Here is an 18,823-nt window from a genome sequence, read left to right as displayed (position 1 = left end):
GTCCTCCCCCATCTGGTCTCTCAGGTCACAACCAGGTATATGGAAACCTGCCTCCCCCATTCTGAGCTGTGTTTTGGGCCTCAAGGTTGCTGAGGGCGAAGAGATTTCTTTGTCAGGGACTCAGAACCCCTGAGATCGGGGCTCCCCAAATCAAGCTCGATTCTGAGTCCCCTTCTACGCAGCTCTTTGCTGCAGACATGGGCCGACCTCACCTTGGACATAGTCCTTCCAGGGAGGGGTGCAAAGGGAATGTCAGAAATCCTGGTCTGGTGGTGGACTGGTCTGGTCTGCGGGTCTGGTCTGCGGGTCTGTCCCTGGTTCCCTGTGGTTCTGTCTTCTCATTCTGGGTCCCAGGCTCATCCTGGGCTAGAGCTGTATCTCTGGTGGCCGTGGTCACTGAAAGTGATTTCCTCCGGAGAGTGTTCCACTGCCCTGCCCCAGCCTGGCTGGGATTTTCCTCTGGACTTGATTTTCAGTGCTGATAACACTTCTGTGTGGGCGCATGAGCTGGCCGATGGGAGGTGTGTTCCCTGCCAGCACTCATGGGTCCGAGGTGGGCTTCGCCAATACCTATGTCCCTTCCCTGAGCCAGATGTTTTTTCCTGGGTCACCACCTGTGTGTGCTTGACTGACACTGACCCCGAAGGGATGGCTTGGCACCCAGCTGGGAGCCCCTCTCCAACACCTCTCTGGCCGCTCCCTACCACGTGCAGCCTTTATAGGCCGCAGTCTCGCCTCTCAAATGAAGGTTATGATTGCGTGGACGACCCCTCCTAGATTTAAGCGACCAGGACTCCTGTACTCCCACAAGAGATGCAGAGGCCCCTATTACCCCCCAGACCCCTGGGGTACGTCCCCCTTTATTATTTGCTCTTCGGAGCCATCCTGTTCCAACCCCACGGAATGTTCACGTGGGCCTGACCTGGGCTTGAAAGTCACAGGAGTTGATCTCCACAGAAACTACAACTTCCATCAGACACTACTTCAGCGGAACAGGAAAGGATGCAGGGGCGTGGCCTCAGCGCCCCGGCAGCTTGGGAGACAAACTACAACCCCCAGCACAGCGCAAGAGCTCAGCAGCGCGGAGCGCGACTGATCTCCGGCAGGAGGCGGGGCCGGGCCGGAACTGCCCGGACGGCCTCCAGAAGGGGGCGTGGCCCCAGCTTGGGGGCGTGGCCTCGGGCTCCAGGAAGAAGATACCTGTTGAATCCTTGTGTCTGCTGCCTGCCCACCCCTTGCAGCTATCCCGAAGAGGGCAGCCGCAGACCATAAGCGGCTTCCGAAAGAGAGGTAAGGGGAGGCGGACCAGGGGCGGCGGCGGCGACTATCAACATCCCGTCGGAGGGCCCAACAGCTACTTTTTACCTGCTGAGTCAGGTGAGCCTTTCCATGGGGGCGGGGACCAGCATTTGAGAAAAGGGCAACGGCGTTGGAGGTATTTATTTGTTCGGTTTCAAGACTAAATTTAGAGCCCTTCAGCTGCAGACCCTTTGACGAACTGTGTCTGGGGCACTCCGGCGGCCTCGGGAGGAGAGAAGAACGCGGGCGGCTTTTTGGCCGCAGAGGAGCGGCCCGTCTAAGCGTCCTCCCGTCTGTGTTTTCCCTGGCCCCAAACGGCTGAGCCACATGGCTTCAGCGGTCTGGGGGAGTGCGCCCTGGTGGGGCCCGCCGCCCCCAGCCCCAGCCCGGCCGCTCACCGACATAGACTTCTGCTCCGGGGCGCAGCTGCAGGAACTAACGCAGCTGATCCAGGAGCTCGGTGTGCAGGAGAGCTGGAGTGACGCGCCCAAGCCGGGACCCGATCTCCTCCGGGCCAAGGACTTCGTCTTCTCCTTGCTGGGTAAGTCACTCTCCCCGCCTCCGGCCGCTCGCAGCCTTGAGCCTCGCCCCACCCCGCCCGGGGCTTTGGGCCTTGCCCTCCCCAACCCGTCTCTTCCCGTAGGTCTCATTCACCGTCGGGACCCCCGGTTTCCTCCCCAAGCAGAGCTCTTGCTGCTTCGTGGTGGGATTCGCGAGGGCTCCCTGGATCTGGGACCTGCACCCCTAGGTCCTTACATCCGGGGACCTCATTACGACGCCGGCTTTACACTCCTAGTGCCCGTGTTTTCGCTAGACGGCACTGGGCAGGAGTTCCAACTGGATGCGGAGACCTGTTCCGCGTGGCTGTGCCTCCCAGAGCAGGTCCGCGGAACCTGGATCCGGGAGGCTTGGCGGGATTGCCTAGGACCTCCAGTCCCAGGAGGACGTGACTCCATCCGCCGAACCAAAAGTGAAGGAGGTCCCGAGGGCCCCCAAACCTCCATGGACCAGCACGGTTATGTCACTGAACCTGAGCCAAACATGTCTTTGGAAAAACTCTCTAGTAACGTTTCCCAGCCCGAGCCGCCTGAGCAAAACAGAATCGATGATGGCTTTTCCACCCCACTGAAAAACCTGAATGGTGACGTCAGGAAAGCAGCCATCCTCAGCCCAGTCCCACCGCCGTCGGAGGACTGGGAGACTTGGCCCACACTTTGCCCCATCCAGGTATCTGCGTGGTTCTTTGCTTCACTGGCCGCGGTGGCTGAGTCCCTGTTCCCCGTCCCGGGTGCCCCACGCTTGGTTCACGCCGCCCGCCACGCGGGGTTCACCACCGTCCTCCTGGCCACGCCGGGGCCGCCGCGCCGCGTCCTGCTCTTCGACCTGATTCCCGTGGTGTCCGTGGCCGGCTGGCCCGATGGTGCTCGGAGCCACTCGTGGGCCGGCCCGCTGGCCCCCGAGTCGTCATCCTTCTACCTGGTGCCCGGCGGCCACACCGAGGGGCTGGGCGCCTCCAGCTGGCACCTCTGCTTCGCCCGCCAGGAGCTGGCGCTCAAGGCGCGCATACCCGCTCCGCTGCTGCAAGCGCACGCGGCGGCCCAGGCGCTGCTGCGCCCGCTGGTGGCCGGGACCCGGGCCGCGGCGCCCTACCTCCTGCGGACGCTGCTCTACTGGGCGTGCGAGCGGCTACCCGCGCTCTATCTCGCGCGGCCCGAGAACGCGGGCGCCTGCTGCCTCGGGCTGCTGGATGAGCTGGGCCGCGTGCTCGAGGCCGGGACGCTGCCCCACTATTTTCTGAGCGGCCAGAAGCTCCGCGCGGGGGATGGCGCCGCTGTGCTGCTCGGGGAGTTGGCCCGGCTCCGCGGGGACCCAGCCCAGGCCCTGCGCGCCGCGGTGGAGGAGGCGAAGGCTGCACGCAAGGGGGGCGGCTTAGCTGGCGTGGGAGGCGGGGCCCATTAAAGACGCTGTTCCTACCCGCGTGGAAAGGTGCTTCTGTTGGCCATGGGGATGTGGCGGGGGCTGCTAGCCCCTCGCCGAGGAGAGACACTTGCGCGTCCTGACTCCGAAGAGCACCGCAGAGAAGGCCTCGCGGTTTCCTCCCCATCCTCCTGCCCCGTCCCTGGCACCGGTCGTCCCATTTCTAGCCCCTTTACTCCCCAGATCTGTGGCCAGCACCCCTCCCGGCTCAGCGCATCCTCCGGCCACCATCTTCCCAATTTTTTGGTCTTTTGGGAGTCAGTAGGGAAGGAGTGGAGGTGCACATTTGCTGACAAAACGCAGCAGGAAGCTGTGGAGACCAGGGACTGACCAGTTTGGCTCCCATAAAATCGGAGAGATTAAGAAGACCAGCCCAGGTTGTGCCCCGGGCTGGATCTCCCCACCACCCCTCCGCTCTGCAGTTAGACCCCACTTTCCTCATTCAGTTCTACCCTCCCAGGCCGGGCAGTAGGGTCCCTTTTTCCATTCTCCCAGCGTCCGCCATTCCATCCATCTTAAGCTGAACCTCTCCTCCCATCCAGGGTTCCGTTCAGTGCAGTCACCTCCTTGTCTCTCCTCCTCTGAACCCCAAGACGTGTGGCCTTGCCTTGGCTCCGCCTGCCTCTAAGACCGTCCCCACTCCCTGCCTCCAAGGAACCCCGGGGTTCCGCCCGCCCGGCTGCACCCCCCTCTTTCCCGGCGTCTCCGCCCCCTGCCCCGCCCCCGGGCCGGCTCTCCGGAGGAGGGGGAGCTGCTGTCGCCGCCGCCGCCGCCTCAGCTCCCCACTGCCGCTGCCGCCGCCGCCGCCGCTCTGCTTGGTCCAGCCGCCCGGCCCGGTGCTCTGACTTCGCCGGACCAGGGCGCTCTGCGGAGACACCCTTCCCCCTTCCTGGGGTCCGGGGCGCCTAGCCCGGTGTGGGGGGAAGCTCCGCTGGCGAGGGACAGGGAGGGAGGAGCCTGGAACCGGAGCCAGCGCCACCCGTCGCCGGATCAACAAGACAGGACAGGTTGAGGGGCGTCGGGGAAGGAAGAGGGGTGATGTAGGCTGTCCCGGGGAAGAGGAGAAGCCCTGTCGCAGAAAGCCCTGATGCACTCTGACTTGTAGGGGGCCTGTTCACAGTTGGGAACCGGTGATAACGTGGGTGCACTCCTCTCGGGGGGCTGATTGGATTGGAGGGCGTGGGATCTAAACAGCACCAGCTGTCCCCGAGGAAATTAAGGGGCAGCCGGGGGGGGGGGGGCAAAACCGGATGCTCCTTATCTCGAGGTGACAGAAGCCCTCCAGACAAGCCCTAGGAAGGGCGGATTTGGAGGTGACTTCAAAAGGGGTGGAGGGTGACAAGGTGAGGAAAGGGGCACAGCAGCTGGAACCATGTACCATTAGAAATGGAGGTGACTTGGTGAAAAAAAGGTATGGCCCAGAGATAGGGTCTGGGAACCCCTAATCGCTGAACAGGGACAGCCTGGGTTTTCCCAGACAGTTTTGGGGGACTCCATTGAAAAAAGTGGGGGATCTTTTCCACTTAGAGGGTGGCAAAGACACCAAGGTTGAGTTCCTCCCTGACATTGGCAGTGCCCCAGCAGGGATGAGGTTGAGTTAATATATCAACGCTAATGACCCGCACCCTTTAGGTTACAAGAGTGGATTTGGGAGGAGTGCGGGTCCCCAGAATAGGGTGGAAAGGTGCCTGGGACTATTGGAAACACATCTTGCAAATTTTGAGGGTCTTGACTTTGGCCTAAGGGAAGTGAGGACAGGGACAGTGAAGAACAGGGTAGTTTCCAGTAGGGGACAAAAGTCGAGGGTGGGGTCAACAGATACACTGGGCGCTGGGGCCAGTGGAGCTAACACGGGGCCCAAGGGTGGGAGCTGGCGGCTGGGGGTTGGGGGGGGCCTGGGGCTTATCCTCAGGTCCCGTGGGTGAGGCGGTGAGTTGGGACCCCAGCGTGGAGAGGATGCCCTGGTGAGCGGGCTTCTCTTGAGGAGCCCAGCGCGCTCCGGGCCCCTGCCAGTTTGGGGGTGTCTCCTCCCGGGGCGCCATGGCGGCTCTGGCCAGTAGCCTGATCCGGCAGAAGCGGGAGGTCCGTGAGCCCGGGGGCAGCCGGCCCGTGTCGGCGCAGCGGCGCGTGTGTCCCCGCGGCACCAAGTCCCTTTGCCAGAAGCAGCTCCTCATCCTGCTGTCCAAGGTGCGACTGTGCGGGGGGCGGCCCGCGCGGCCGGACCGTGGCCCTGGTGAGTGGCTAGAGCGGGGTCTCCCGGCCTGGGGTCTCTCCGCCTGGGAGGTTGAGGCCAGGGACTCCGAAGGATGGGGTCCGACTGAGGGGGGGTTCCCCGAAAGTGGAAGGGGGTGGGCCAGGACCTCAGAGTCTCTGCCAGACGATGCCTCAGTTTTCCTTCTCTTTTGCCCATAACCCGGAGTCTCCTTGCTGTCGAGGGCAAGGGGAAGGCTTGGGGAGCTAGGTCTGGCGCTCCCAAGCCTCGGGGCTCCGGCTCGCCGCCCCCCACCCCCCACCCAACGCAGGAGTCTCCACCCCCACCGTCCACCGCCTACGTGCCGGCTCTCGCGATTCTTTCAATGCCGGGTGGAGGGGCCTGGGGGTTCCGGACGCCTGGGTCACCGCGAGGGTTTCTGCAGTTCTGGCAGCCCCGCCCCCGCCCCGGTTCTCCCGCTCCTCCACGCCTTGGCTCCGTTCCTGCTGGCCGAGCCTGTGTGGCTCGGCGCCAATCTCCCCAGCTCTCCCCCGGGTGTCCTTGCAGCTACCTCGCCGGCCCGCCCCTCTGTGCGCCCTCCTCGATGACCTGCGCCTCGAGAGGGGCGCCGGCCACTCCCCATTACCCCCTACACGGCTCCGCAAGCGGATCCCCCATGCTCGGGGGTACCCTCTGCCGCGAAGAACTCCGACCCTGTACGGGGCGAGAGACCCGCGCGGAGACTGGGGGGTCGTACCACCTCCGAGGGGGTACGGGGAAGTCGGCCGAGAGTAAGCGACCGGGCAGGAGAGTGGCGAGGGTTGGCGCGTGGTCCCCGTCCAGGCACGACTGGCAGGAGTCCCTCTGAGCCCACTCCCGCCTGCTCCCAGCTCCCCCAGGGGCAGCCCCCTCGTGCCCTCCTCCCCCCCCCCCCGCCGCCGACCCTCCGCCGGCCCTCCGTAGTGGTACGGTCCGCAGCCCACCCTCTGAGTGGGACCCGGCCCCCACGTGACTCCGCCCGGCTGGCCAGCTCCCCGGCCCCCTTCCCCCATTTCCTAGGGTTTGGTACCGAATGTCCCCCACCTCAGGCGGGTTACCTGGCTGCAGGGGAGAGGCTGGGCCTCAGGGAGGGCCGGGCCCCCGCGAGACCGCGGACTGACAGACAGACAGACAGACAGATGGGTCAGTGTCAGACAGGCCGGCACTGGGCCAAGGCAAGGCCCGCGCCAAGCGAGCGGCAGCCGCAGCAGCAGGTGCTGAGTCAGCGTCGGGCCCAGTCCCACCCCCCACTCCTGAGGGGGCGCCCCGACCCTGTGGTCCCCTGCCACCGCCCCACAGTTACAAACACTGGCCCTTCTGCAGTCCTGCCTGCTTCCCTCTGTCCTCTGCCTTCTGATGGCTCCCCTCTTCCTCTTCGCTCATCTCCCTTCCCCCACTTCTGGTGGAGCTGTAGAGTAGGAATTAAGCCATTTAAATAAATTTCAATAAATTAAGCCAGAAAGCTGGAGGTTAGAGGAAGCAGAAGGGACCCACACCGGGGCTTCCTCTGGAGTCAGAGAGAGATGGGAGAGAGCCTGCTTGGAGGATCAGAGAGCTGGGGCCCTGGGACCCTTGACCTCCCGGTGCATTCTCCCCTCTTTCTTTCCTCCCATCCTGCCAAGTGGAGGAATGATTCTGGGAACAGAGATGTCATTTTCGAAGATGAATGTCTCTCTCTCTCTCTCTCTCCAGAGCCTCAGCTCAAAGGCATCGTCACCAAACTGTTCTGCCGCCAAGGTTTCTACCTCCAGGCGAATCCTGATGGGAGCATTCAGGGGACCCCAGAGGACACCAGCTCCTTCAGTGAGAGGAGAGGCCAGCGGCTGGGTGGGAAGGGAGAATGTGGGGACAGGAGGGGACCATCCTATTCCCACTTCCGGTGTCGTTGTTTTCTGTCTGGCTCTTTGGCCCCCAAGGGAAGCAGTGGAACTGGGCTGGGTGTGGGGGAGGTGGGCTGCAGGCCTGAGGCCCCCAGCACTGATGCCCCCCTCTCCCCACCCCCAGCCCACTTCAACCTGATCCCTGTGGGGCTCCGTGTGGTCACCATCCAGAGTGCCAAGCTGGGTCACTACATGGCCATGAACGCGGAGGGGCTGCTGTACAGCTCGGTGAGACGGCAAGGATGAGTGGCCTGGGGTTTGCCCCCCCCAGTCTAGTTTCCTTTTATTCCAGCCCCCTGCCCCCCAAATCTAGGGGGCGACCAGACTCCCCCTCACCCTCCCTTTCCCCTGGTGTCTGCATGGAGTGAGAAGTGGGACCTCCCAGCCCCAAATGTGTGGATTCTATCCTGGTCCTTGGTCTTCCCAGGGCCCCCTTCTGTCCAGTGATACATCTTTTTGTGTCTCTTTGTGGGCCTTTCTGGGTCTCTGTCTCCTCAGCCACATTTCACAGCTGAGTGTCGCTTTAAGGAATGCGTCTTCGAGAACTACTACGTTCTGTATGCCTCTGCGCTCTACCGCCAGCGCCGCTCTGGCCGGGCCTGGTACCTGGGCCTGGACAAGGAGGGCCGAGTCATGAAGGGAAATCGAGTCAAGAAAACCAAGGCAGCTGCCCACTTTGTGCCCAAGCTCCTGGAGGGTGAGTAGGGACTGCGGAAAAGCTGGGCCACATGGGAGGGTACTGGCCTTGATGTGGACATTGAGTGACACACCAATCAGGGCCTGCGAGTATCCAGGAGGACACCTATTATACCAAGTCAAGCCAGGAAGGCTTTGGCCTTTGGGAGTTTCGGGAGCCCTCCTCCTGTGGGCTGGGGTTCCCAGAGGATGAGTGTTGGGGAAGGGCACCCTTTCAGAGCTCTGATTCCTTCTAGCTGTCTCCGGGCCTAATTCTCCTTCCTGCTCCTCTCTCTCCCCTTCACAGTGGCCATGTACCGGGAGCCTTCTCTCCACAGTGTCCCTGAGACCTCCCCTTCCAGTCCCCCTGCCCCCTGAAATGTAGTCCGTGGACTGGAGGCTCCCTGCCCTTGCACGGAGCCGGCCACTCTCACAGCCTGTCCCCTAGCCCTGCTCCCGGCCCTGCCCCAAACCCTGCTGCCATACTCATGCCCTGAGCAGCCAAGTCCCAGCGGGTACTCTATCCTAAGGGAGCCGAGGGGCTGGCTGTGACTCCCCGCCATCCCTGACCCCAGGCTTCCAGCCTCCTGGGAGGAGTTCAGAGAGGGGGATTCTGAAAATGGTCCTGGGTGATCACTTCTTTCCTTCCACACAGCCCCTCAAAGCCTTTTCCCAAGAAGGCCCAAGGGGGGATCCAAAGCCGAGAGAACAGCACCCCAGGCTCAGTCAATTCCTAGAGCCCTATGCCCTCTTCATTGCCACTGAGCCATAGATTTATAGGTCCACGGGAGCTCAGGATCAGTTTCCTTTTTGCCCGACTCCACCTCCTGCCTTGTTCTGGTCGGGTACTGGAACACCAGGCCAGGGCCCTTTTTGCACTAAGGCTCTGTGCTGGAACGCTGGCATGCTGCCAGGCTCTGCTCTGGATCCAGCAGGCTTCTGTCCTTGACCCAGATGGACCCCTGGTTTCCAGGTAGAGGGAGGCTAGATTTGAGCCCTGTCCAGCTGCTGGCCTTGGCCTGAACTAGGACCAGTCTCAGATCACCACAGTTTTAACTTTCTTATCCCAAAGACACCCAATTCTAAAGCATGGGTTTCTAGATGCACATGGAGCCATATGTCCTTCTAAATCTCAGCTCTGGGACATAGACCACGACTCTCAGCCCTTCCCTCCAGCATGGAACCGGGGCCTATACAGCCATAGTAGTGCTCATAGAGACCCACCCTCCTACCTTCTCTAGTAACGCCTATCACAGGTGAGCTCCAGAAAGAACCCTCACCAAGAACTTTGTTGATGACTCAAGAAACACTTCTGGTTTTTTCTAGACTTTCTAAAAATCCGATTCTTCCTATAGAACGCTAACCTTGTTTTTACATGCCGTTTCCAGCTCGGGCAGCTCAGCTGGGGTCTGCCAGGGAAACGGAGTCTGAGGAAGGGCAGAGGAGTGTGGGAAGGAATCTTCGCCCATAGCAGGGAAGCTGGGATGGCCAAGGGGCCAAAACCATGGCATTATTTTGGCAGTGCCTGGGTTGGGGGCACGTGAACACTTAGCTACCTCAGCAGGAATTCCTTCCAGATCCCCTTTAAAGCTGAGGTCTCTAAGGTAATGGATCTAGAATGAAAAGAACAAACAGGACACAACGTTGCTCCCCAGTGCAGGACCTCAATTCAGCAATAAGTTCTGCCCCTCTCCCCTACAAGTCAGGCCAAGGACAGTGAGGGCCCCTTGGGCTCTGAGACCTCACATAACCCCAGAGCTTCTAACTTAATAGAACTTGCTTTACCTTACAGCTTATAACTTCAGCTAAGTTTTAGGTACCCAAAAAGGGCCTGATAAGATTTTTCTGAAAAGCGTGGAGCGCTAGGGGCAGGCCTGAAAAATATCGGGAGCCCACCAGTGAACTAGGAGGGGGACTCCGAGTAGCCTCAGACCCTAAAGGGAGGGGCTCAATTTCTCGCTTGTTGAAAGAGGGGTACATACTCCCCTGGCCCGCAAGACCCCCGCTCAGGATCAACCCATCTCCTGGCTGCTCCCAGGGGACGGGGTCTCCACTCCATGCTTTCTCAATTAAAGAAGATTTATACAACTGAAGCGTCGTCTGTCGTCTGTGGGTGGCGGGCATTGGCAGTTGCTTGGGGCGGGACCAGGTCCCAGGGGCGGGGCGGGTGGGCTGGCGGCTGCCCCCCAACGACAGGTGCACATTCCTGGGCGTCTCGTCACTTCCCCTGCGCTGGCGAGCCGAGCGAACTCACTGAGCAACGCGGCCGGGCTATGACCCCAGAGGCGCTGCTGCTGCTGGTGCTGGGGGTGCTGGGGGCGCCGCTCGCCCCGGGTACGTCTGGGCCTCGGGGTGGTGGCAGTGACGGGGCCAGGGGTCATGACCGGGCACGGTGGCTTCACTTCTAGCTCTCCTCCTCCAGGCGTCCGCGGCACGGAAGCGGAAGGCCGGCTCCGCGAGAAACTCTTCTCTGGCTATGACAGCTCGGTGCGGCCGGCGCGGGAGGTGGGGGACCGTGTCGGGGTCGGCATTGGCCTCACCCTGGCGCAACTCATCAGCCTGGTGAGGGCCCACGCCGGGGTTGAGGTCAGGCCGGCGGGACCGGCTGGGGGCGTGGCTTTGGGCGGGGCGGGAGCGAGGGCCGTCTGGGGGCGGGGCATGGCGCGAGGCCAGGCCGGGAGATGGACGGGCGGTTAGCGGAGATTGGGTCGAAATCGGACCGGTGGACAAGCTGTGGGCGTGGCTGCTGGACGGGCCGCGGGTAGAGCGGGGTAGGGCGAGGAACCCTGAAGGGAAGCCGGGGTCGCGGGACTGGCTGGGGGGCGGGACTTTAAGCGGGGTCGCAGGCTGGGACGGAGCTTGGCTCCGGATCCGCTGCGAAACTACAGCCGGAGGAGATTCAGCGCGGGGTGAGTTACGGGATGGGGGTGGGGCCCGGGGCGGGGCCAGGGTGAAGGCCGGTCGGGGGGCGAGCGGCTGGCAGCCGGATTGGCTGGCGCTGTAGACCGCCGGAAGTTTCTGAGGTAGAGGCGGGGCTCAAACCAACGCGGCATCTAGGGGGAGGGGCTTGGAGCCAAGAGAGGGGGACTCTGGAAAACGGGGGTTTCCAGATAGACCTTGACCCGCCGAACCCCTTCATTTCTCTTTGCTCACGTCACCTGTACCCTTTAAACTTTTCCCTTCTAGAACGAGAAGGATGAGGAGATGAGCACAAAGGTGTACTTAGACCTGGTATGCAGACCCCACGGGGTGGAGAGGGCGTCCCGTCCCGCTGCCTTCCCAATTTCCTCCCATGTCCGGCTCGGTAAGAGCAGTTCCTGCATCACGACCTCAGAAAACGGAACGGAAACGGAAGCTTCAGGAAACAATACCTATCTTTACTCTGGGAGCTGCATTCCACGCATTCCTTACTCTATTTTTTTTTAAAACACTGTTTTGGGGCCACTAATTTGATTTCTGATCCACTAAAGGGTCGCGAACTGCAGCTTCAAAACCACTGTTTCAGTGGCTAGCTAGTGCAATCTCCTCATTTTTACAGACCAAAAATTTGGGGTCCAGGGCGAGGGAAGGAGAAATTCATTGATGAGGTCCCAGCGAGTAAAGGTGCAGTCGGAACCAGAACCCCGACTTCTGAACCATAGCCCAGGCCTGATGGCTCCCCTTCCCTGCCCTCCCTACCCGGCTTCCTGCGGACATCCCACGTCCCCTTCCGGGCTCCAGCCCCCGACAGCCCCTCAGCCTCTGCTCCCACAGGAGTGGACTGACTACAGGCTGAGCTGGGACCCCGCGCAGCACGAGGGCATCGATTCACTCCGCATCACGGCTGAATCCGTGTGGCTTCCGGACATTGTGCTCCTGAACAAGTAGGCTCTTCCCTAAGACCCGGAGGTGGGCGGGGTCTCTGGGGGAGGCGGGGCCTCCTGAGGTTGGGGCCTCCTGAGGGCGGGGTCTGATTCCCGCTGAGAAGGTTCCTCCCCCGCAGCAATGACGGGAATTTTGACGTTGCCCTGGACGTGAACGTCGTGGTGTCTTCCAATGGTTCCGTGCGCTGGCAGCCTCCAGGACTCTACCGTAGCAGCTGCAGCATCCAGGTGCCCGGCCTTCCCCTGGGAACCCTGCTTCCCCAGCGACTCCCGTCCCTACTCCATCATCCCTCATAACCTTCCCATGGCGCGCATCCTCCTGATTGGCGTGGTTTCACCTTCTGTGCCCACGATCGCTGACCTGCAGTGTTTCTCAGTGACCTCGCTTCCGTTGCCCATAGCCTCCCTTAATAACCTTCCAATTCATCTGTGACCTTATGTCCCTGTGACCTGCCTAATGACCTCCCAAGGCCCCCCAGCCGCGAACAGCTCTCTGGCAGCTGCGGTGACTCCCCGCTCCATCCAGGTCACCTACTTCCCGTTCGACTGGCAGAACTGCACCATGGTGTTCAGCTCCTACGGCTATGACAGCTCAGAGGTCAGCCTGCGGACCGGCTTGGGTCCCGACAAGCAGGAGCGGCAGGAAGTGCACATTCATGAGGGGACCTTCATTGGTGAGTGGGCATGGTTCCCCCACCCATGGGCTCTATGATTTCCAGTTTCTAAGAGGTTGATAAATACCCTCCTAAAGCAGTGCCTGCTACGAACCTGTGGGGTTGGCAAATTAAGTGGGATTCTCTACATTTCACAGATAAGGAAGTGGAGACTCATTCAAGTTCATCAGAGATGGGCTGCCCCGCCCAGTGTCCACAGCTAGTGTCTTATCCCATCAGCCACTCCCAGGTCTAGGATGTGGCAGAGCAAGCCATATCGGGCGACAGTAAGGACAGGTCCCATATCTGTGTCCCTTTCTTCTCTCCCCTCTCTTTCCTCCCAGAGAATGGCCAATGGGAAATTATCCACAAGCCTTCTCGGCTAATCCAGCCTTCCACAGATCCTAAGGGAGGCGGGGAAGGACAGCGCGAAGAAGTCACCTTCTACCTCATCATTCGCCGGAAGCCTCTCTTCTACCTGGTCAACGTCATTGCCCCATGCATCCTCATCACTCTTCTGGCCATCTTCGTCTTCTACCTGCCACCAGATGCAGGTAAGGGAGGAAGAGTCCACAACCCACCTTCTTACCAGTTGCTCGGCTTCCTGTCGGAATCCAGGCAAGGTTTTTGGGCCAGCCCAAGCCATCATGGATTGTGCTGCAGCAATCTTGCCCAGGTTTTCCCTTCAGCCAGAGGCTTTTCCTGGATCAGGTTTTCCCTCCAACCTCAGGGTGGGGGTGCGGTGGGGTGGGGGGCTCTGCAGCCCAGGTCTCTCCATCTAGGAACTCCTGATCCCTTTTCTGCAGCCCAGGTCTGTTGATCTAGGAACTCCAGAACCCTATCCTCCAGAATCCTAAAATACCATCCTTGGAACCCACCAATTCCTGGGGTTACACAATGCTCCCTTTCACTTTCCCCAGTCCTGGTATCCACCCCCCACACCCCCCTGTTATTTTTCAGACACCTACTAGCCCTTTGGAGATTCCTTTAGAAATAACAGCAACATTTCTCTAGGAGGAAGCATAATGTAGTTACAGAGTAACCTTGGGCAAATTCCTTCCTATTGGTCCCCACTTAATAGGATTATTTTGAGGATTAATTGAGTTAATAGAACTATGCCTGGTACCAAGTAGATTCTATGTAAGTGTTTGTATTATTTTTACTATTTTTGAGCACTTGCTATAAGTAGTACAATGAACATGTTACATATAACTCAATTCCTTTTTTTTAATTTATTTATTTTATAAGGGGGGAGGGGCAGAGAGAGAGAATCTCAAGCAGACTCTGGGCTCAGCACAGAGCCAGACACAGGTCTCGATCTCATGACCCAGAGACCACGACCCCCCAGAAATCAAGAGTCAGTCCCTTAACCGACTGCACCAGCCAGGCACTCCTACATTAACTCAATTCTAATCTTTAGAACAACTCTGTGAGGTGAGTGCTGAATTGTCTTCCCCTTTTACAGAGGAGGTCATAGTAGCTGAGAGAGTTTAAGTCATTTGCCCCAGTTTCAGCTACAGTCAGAGACGGGTAGCGTCTGGATTCTAACTCTGGTTGGTGCCGGTCTGATTCCCAGACTGGAATCCTTAACTCTGTCATTTAAAGTATGCTTTCCTTCTCTCTGGCATCGAATTCTCTGTCTAGGGAAGGAAAGTGATCCAGCTCTAGAACAATCTTCCAAATGTAACTTCTCCTTCCTCCCAGAGCAAGGCAAACCTTGGGGTTATATTATAGAACTTAAGTAGAGTAGACCATAAAAGTTTTTTATTTCAATGCCTTCCTTGAAGTTTGAGGTGCCTGTTTTATGTCCCGGGAATAATCAGCCACCTGACATCTCCTTATGTACTTTGCTTCATTTTTAGATCCCTCAAATTGCTATTTAGGTGCTAAAATGGGCTACAGGGGTTGGTCTGTTCATTCATGCAATGGTATTTGTTTAGTATCTGTCATGTGCTAGGCACTGGGGCTCCATCTGTGAATAAAAGAGACAAAACTCCTTGCCCTTGTGGAGATTACATTCTAGTGGGGAGACTATCAATAAAGCAAATACATCTATTAGATAGTATATTAGAAGACGACGGGTCCTAAGGAGGAACATAAAGTAGGAAGAGTGGTAGAGAGGATGAGACTGGGAGCTTGGGTTATAATTTAAAATAGAATAGGGGGCACCTGGGCGGCCCAGTTGGTTCAGTGCTTGATTCTTGATTTCTCCTTAGGTCATACCTTGGGGTGTGAGATCAGCCCCAAGACAGGCTCCATGCTAGGTGTGGAGCCTGCTTAAGATTGTCTCTCTCTTGGGCGCCTGTGTGGCTCAGTTGGTGAAAGGACTGCCTTGGGCTCAGGTCATGATCTTGGGAGTCCCAGGACTGAGTCTCGCATTGAGTCCCGCATTGTGGTCCCAGCTCCATGGGGAGTCCACTTCTCCCTCTGACCTTCTCAGCTCTCTCTCTCACTCTCTCTTTCAAATAAATAAATAAAATCTTAAAAAAAAAAAAAAGATGATTTTCTCCCTCTTCCTCTCTAAATAAATAAATAAATAAAATTAAAATAGAACGGTCAAGGGCCCCTGGCTGGCTCATTCGGTACAGTACATGACTCCTGATCTCAGGGCTGTGAGTTCGAGCCCTGTGCTGAGTGTAGAGATTACTTAAAATTTTAAGAAAAAAATAGAATGGCCAGCGAATGCCTCAATAAAAAGGAAATATTTGACCAATATTTGAAGGAAGATTTGAAGGGGATGAGAGAATGACCCTGGCAGATAGATATCTGAAGGAACATGTACCAAGCGCAGTTAACAATGAATGCAAAGGCCCAGAAGTGGGAGTGAGTCTTGCATATTCAAGAGCGAGCCAGGATAACTGAATGAAGGAAGCCTGGAGAAAAACAGTAGGCGATAAAGTCAAAGAGATAATGGGAAGAAGGCCTTGTCCAACACAGTCCAACACAGTCAAACACGCCGAGGTCTGGCTTTGATGCTTAGGAAGATGCAAGCCACAGGAAGGTTTGGAGAAAAGTGATACGATCTGATTTACATTTTAACAAGCTCAATCTGGCAGCCCGGTTGAGAACAGTCAGCAGGGGGAAGTAGGATGAAGCGAAGAGACCTTTATAAAAACTCAGATCTGAGTTCGTGGTGGTGTTTTGTAGGGATATATTTTGAAGGTGGAGCCAGTAGGGTTTGCTGTGGATTGGATATGGGATAAGAAAGAGTGAAGAGAGTTGAGAATGACTGACAGGATTTTGGCCTGCCCCAGGATTGGTCATTCATGAAATGAGCCTGTGGGAGGGGCTGGTGATCAGGGGATTCGGTTTGGGACAGGTTTAAGATGTCTACTGGACATTCAAGCGGAGACGTTCAATTAGCAGGTGGCTATAAATCTGGGGTTTGGAAGAGTAAGTCCCGGCTGGAGGTATAATTGTAGGAGTCATCTGTGTGCACTTGGCCCTTTCCAAAGCCTGTGCTTGTGTGGGCTGGAAACACGGTCACTGATTAGGCCACGGAAATTGCCTTCTGGCAAAGCCTGACCCTTCTGCCTTCCTCTCTGCCCCATAAGGAGAGAAGATGGGGCTCTCGATCTTTGCCCTGTTGACCCTTACCGTGTTCCTGTTGCTGCTGGCAGACAAAGTTCCTGAGACTTCCCTATCTGTCCCCATCATTATCAAGTACCTCATGTTTACCATGGTCCTCGTCACTTTCTCCGTCATCCTCAGCGTCGTTGTCCTCAACCTGCATCATCGCTCACCGCACACCCACCAAATGCCCGCTTGGGTCCGCCAGGTAAGATGGACCTCGATGTTAACCCTGGGTGCTAGCGTTCGCTGTTCTGTGCCCGTATCGCCCCTGCAGCCCTCCTACCGCCTTCAACCTCCCCTTTCTCAGACCCGAGGGAGAACTACAGCTCCTGGGGTGGAGCGTCTTGGTGCCGAGGCCTGTTGGGTGTTGAAACCTTGCGCAGTCGACACTGTCATGTCCTAGATCCCATCTTTCCTTCGTCAGCACTGCCCATCCTGGGTTCCAGGGACGCATTCCCAGGGTCTGCAACCCACTTCCGAGCTCTTGAGGCTGTGTGGCTCGCGGGGACGCGCTCACGCAGGCGCGGGGATGGGCGGGTGGATGGGGTCGACGGGCGGCTTCCCCTCGGATCTGAGACCGGGAGCGCGCCCCCCCCCCCGCCCCCCGCCAACTCGCCTTTCTACTCTGCAGATCTTCATCCACAAACTCCCTCTGTACCTGGGTCTGAAGAGGCCCAAACCCGAGAGAGACCTGATGCCAGAGCCACCTCCTGTGGCCCTCCGGGATTCTCCAGGAAGTGGCTGGGGTCGGGGAACAGATGAATATTTCATTCGGAAGCCACCGAACGATTTTCTCTTCCCCAAACCCAACAGGTAGCACTTACTCCCCGTCGCCTACAAGTAAGAGAGAGCAGGAACTACAGTTCCCAGAAGACTGTGCAGAGGCAGGCAGCTTGAGGTCCCGGAAGATGCCCTTGAGGTTCATGGGAATTGTAGTACCCCGTTCCGCCGCCTACTTTGCGGAAAGGCGGAAACTAAAGCGTAGAAAGATGGGAGGAATTGCGGAAGGCTGGAGAGGTCGCCGCTGGCTGGGAGAGCCTAACGGGCCTTCTCACGGTTTGAAAACTGACAAGAGTGTTGGAGGAGGGAGTCGGGACGGAGCCTAGAGCGTGGCCCAAATGTCCCGCCTCTTCCAGGTTCCAGCCTGAGCTGTCTGCCCCGGACCTGCGGCGACTTATCGACGGTCCGACCCGGACTGTGGGCCTGCCTCCCGAGCTACGGGAGGTCGTTTCCTCGATCGGCTACATCGCCCGCCAGCTGCAGGAACAGGAGGACCACGACGCGGTAAGCCCAATGACGGCGGAGCAGGGCAGGGCCTGGGTGGCCTTGGCTCCACCCGCAGACCGAGGCTCCGCCCCCAGCACCCGTTTTGCTTCTGATTGGAAGCTTGCCTCCCTTGGTCCCGCCCCCCTGTGTTCCGACTGGCTCCTCGCCCCATCCGTCGCCCGCAGTTTCGTTTTCCTCCGTCTTGGGGCCCGGCCCTGTCACTGAGCGGCAGGACTAGGGCAAGGGTACAGGGCAGGCCTTCCCTGGGGGTCTGGAGCTCAGGCACAGTTTACTCTGCCTACCCCCAGCTGAAGGAAGACTGGCAGTTTGTGGCCATGGTAGTGGATCGACTTTTCCTGTGGACCTTCATCATCTTCACGAGCGTTGGGACCCTCGTCATCTTCCTGGACGCCTCGTACCACTTGCCCCCCGCCGACCCCTTTCCTTGAGGACAGAGGGCCAAGACGCGAGTCCTCGGCCAGCTGAGCTGAGAGAGGGCAGTACTCCCAAGCTGAGAGCGGGCAGTACTGCCCCTTTCTCCCTCTCAACTCCACTAGGAATCCAGGCTTCGCACATCATTGCCTCTCTAGGGAGAGCGCCCAAGGGGGACGGGGTGGAATGAAGCCTTGGGCCCCAACAGAAATGCACTATCAGTTTATTTATTCTTTGGTTTCTTGTAGAAGTTTCTTTGGATATCAACGCTAGGTTGCCGGGAAAATGGAACAAAGAATGAGAAGTAGATTGTACGCTCTAGGAGGGCAGGGACTGTGTCTTGTTCGCTGTAATATCTCCAGCACCTGGCACTGGGCCTGACCTATGGGATAGTAGGTGCTTCACAGTCGTTGAGTGATTAAGGATTTTTTCTTTCCTGGAAGGAAGTACACCTGTTATTATCAGTGCTTATGTTTGCATGTTGAGACTAGTATCATTCTCTTTGTTTTTACTTTTCCGTAATTTATTGTTTTGTAGTAAGTGAAAGGATGCATTTGAGAGGAGAAAAGAGCACTTTAAAAAACTTCATTCAGGTTCCAGCTTTGGTGCTCAAACTTTAGATAGGTACTAAATCGCTCTGGGCCGGAGATTCCAGGACTGTAAAATGGAGCTAAGAATAGTATCTGTCCCCAAGTCTGACGGTCATATGAGATGGGAGCTCTACCCAGTACACATCAGAGGTTGCAAACTGATGTGTTTGTGTGACCAGTGTTGTTGACCTGCACAATTTTTAGTGTGAGTTAGCTACTTTAAAAATTCGGATATTGCACAGAGAAGTTTGTATTTCTGGCTTCTCTCGAGGAAAAAAAAAATTAAAACTGGTAACACCAGACCCGATTCCCCTGTTGGCAGCAATCTGCTAGGGCCATCTGAGTGTGCTGCCCACCCTGGTCAAGGTATTTGTTCCAGAATTCC

General features: G+C 58.1%; 3 protein-coding genes across 11 annotated transcripts; all 3 read left to right on the top strand.

Moving 5' to 3' along the window:
• Window positions 1-1,128: 1,128 nt before the first annotated feature.
• Window positions 1,129-3,272, top strand: TMEM102 (transmembrane protein 102). Of its 2 annotated transcripts, XM_059148899.1 has the most exons (3): window positions 1,129-1,377; window positions 1,480-1,840; window positions 1,943-3,272. In XM_059148899.1, the coding sequence occupies exons 2-3, from the start codon at window positions 1,627-1,629 to the stop codon at window positions 3,256-3,258; spliced, it is 1,530 nt and encodes a 509-aa protein (XP_059004882.1). In that variant the 5' UTR covers window positions 1,129-1,377; window positions 1,480-1,626; the 3' UTR covers window positions 3,259-3,272. The 2 variants fall into 2 exon arrangements, with proteins under 2 accessions (XP_059004882.1, XP_059004881.1); XM_059148898.1 differs by having other exon boundaries at window positions 1,129-1,840.
• A 1,233-nt stretch (window positions 3,273-4,505) lies between these two features.
• FGF11 (fibroblast growth factor 11) lies at window positions 4,506-10,149 on the top strand. 2 transcript variants are annotated; one of them, XM_059148903.1, is made up of 5 exons: window positions 4,506-5,509; window positions 7,199-7,309; window positions 7,511-7,614; window positions 7,885-8,083; window positions 8,369-10,149. In XM_059148903.1, exons 1-5 carry the CDS (start codon window positions 5,317-5,319, stop codon window positions 8,437-8,439), a joined length of 678 nt encoding a protein of 225 aa, XP_059004886.1. In that variant the 5' UTR covers window positions 4,506-5,316; the 3' UTR covers window positions 8,440-10,149. The 2 variants fall into 2 exon arrangements, with proteins under 2 accessions (XP_059004886.1, XP_059004884.1); XM_059148901.1 differs by lacking the exon at window positions 4,506-5,509 and adding an exon at window positions 6,057-6,258.
• A 110-nt stretch (window positions 10,150-10,259) lies between these two features.
• Window positions 10,260-18,333, top strand: CHRNB1 (cholinergic receptor nicotinic beta 1 subunit). 7 transcript variants are annotated; one of them, XM_059148893.1, is made up of 11 exons: window positions 10,260-10,395; window positions 10,484-10,623; window positions 11,248-11,292; window positions 11,815-11,924; window positions 12,044-12,152; window positions 12,451-12,598; window positions 12,922-13,131; window positions 16,132-16,355; window positions 16,782-16,963; window positions 17,287-17,434; window positions 17,725-18,333. In XM_059148893.1, exons 1-11 carry the CDS (start codon window positions 10,335-10,337, stop codon window positions 17,863-17,865), a joined length of 1,518 nt encoding a protein of 505 aa, XP_059004876.1. In that variant the 5' UTR covers window positions 10,260-10,334; the 3' UTR covers window positions 17,866-18,333. The 7 variants fall into 7 exon arrangements, with proteins under 7 accessions (XP_059004876.1, XP_059004874.1, XP_059004877.1 ...); XM_059148891.1 differs by having other exon boundaries at window positions 11,800-11,924; XM_059148894.1 differs by having other exon boundaries at window positions 11,782-11,924; window positions 16,198-16,355.
• Window positions 18,334-18,823: the final 490 nt, after the last annotated feature.

The sequence above is a fragment of the Mustela lutreola genome, chromosome 15 (assembly GCF_030435805.1).
Source record: "Mustela lutreola isolate mMusLut2 chromosome 15, mMusLut2.pri, whole genome shotgun sequence".
Classification (NCBI taxonomy): domain Eukaryota; kingdom Metazoa; phylum Chordata; class Mammalia; order Carnivora; family Mustelidae; genus Mustela; species Mustela lutreola.
This window is presented reverse-complemented; position numbering and strand designations above follow the sequence as displayed.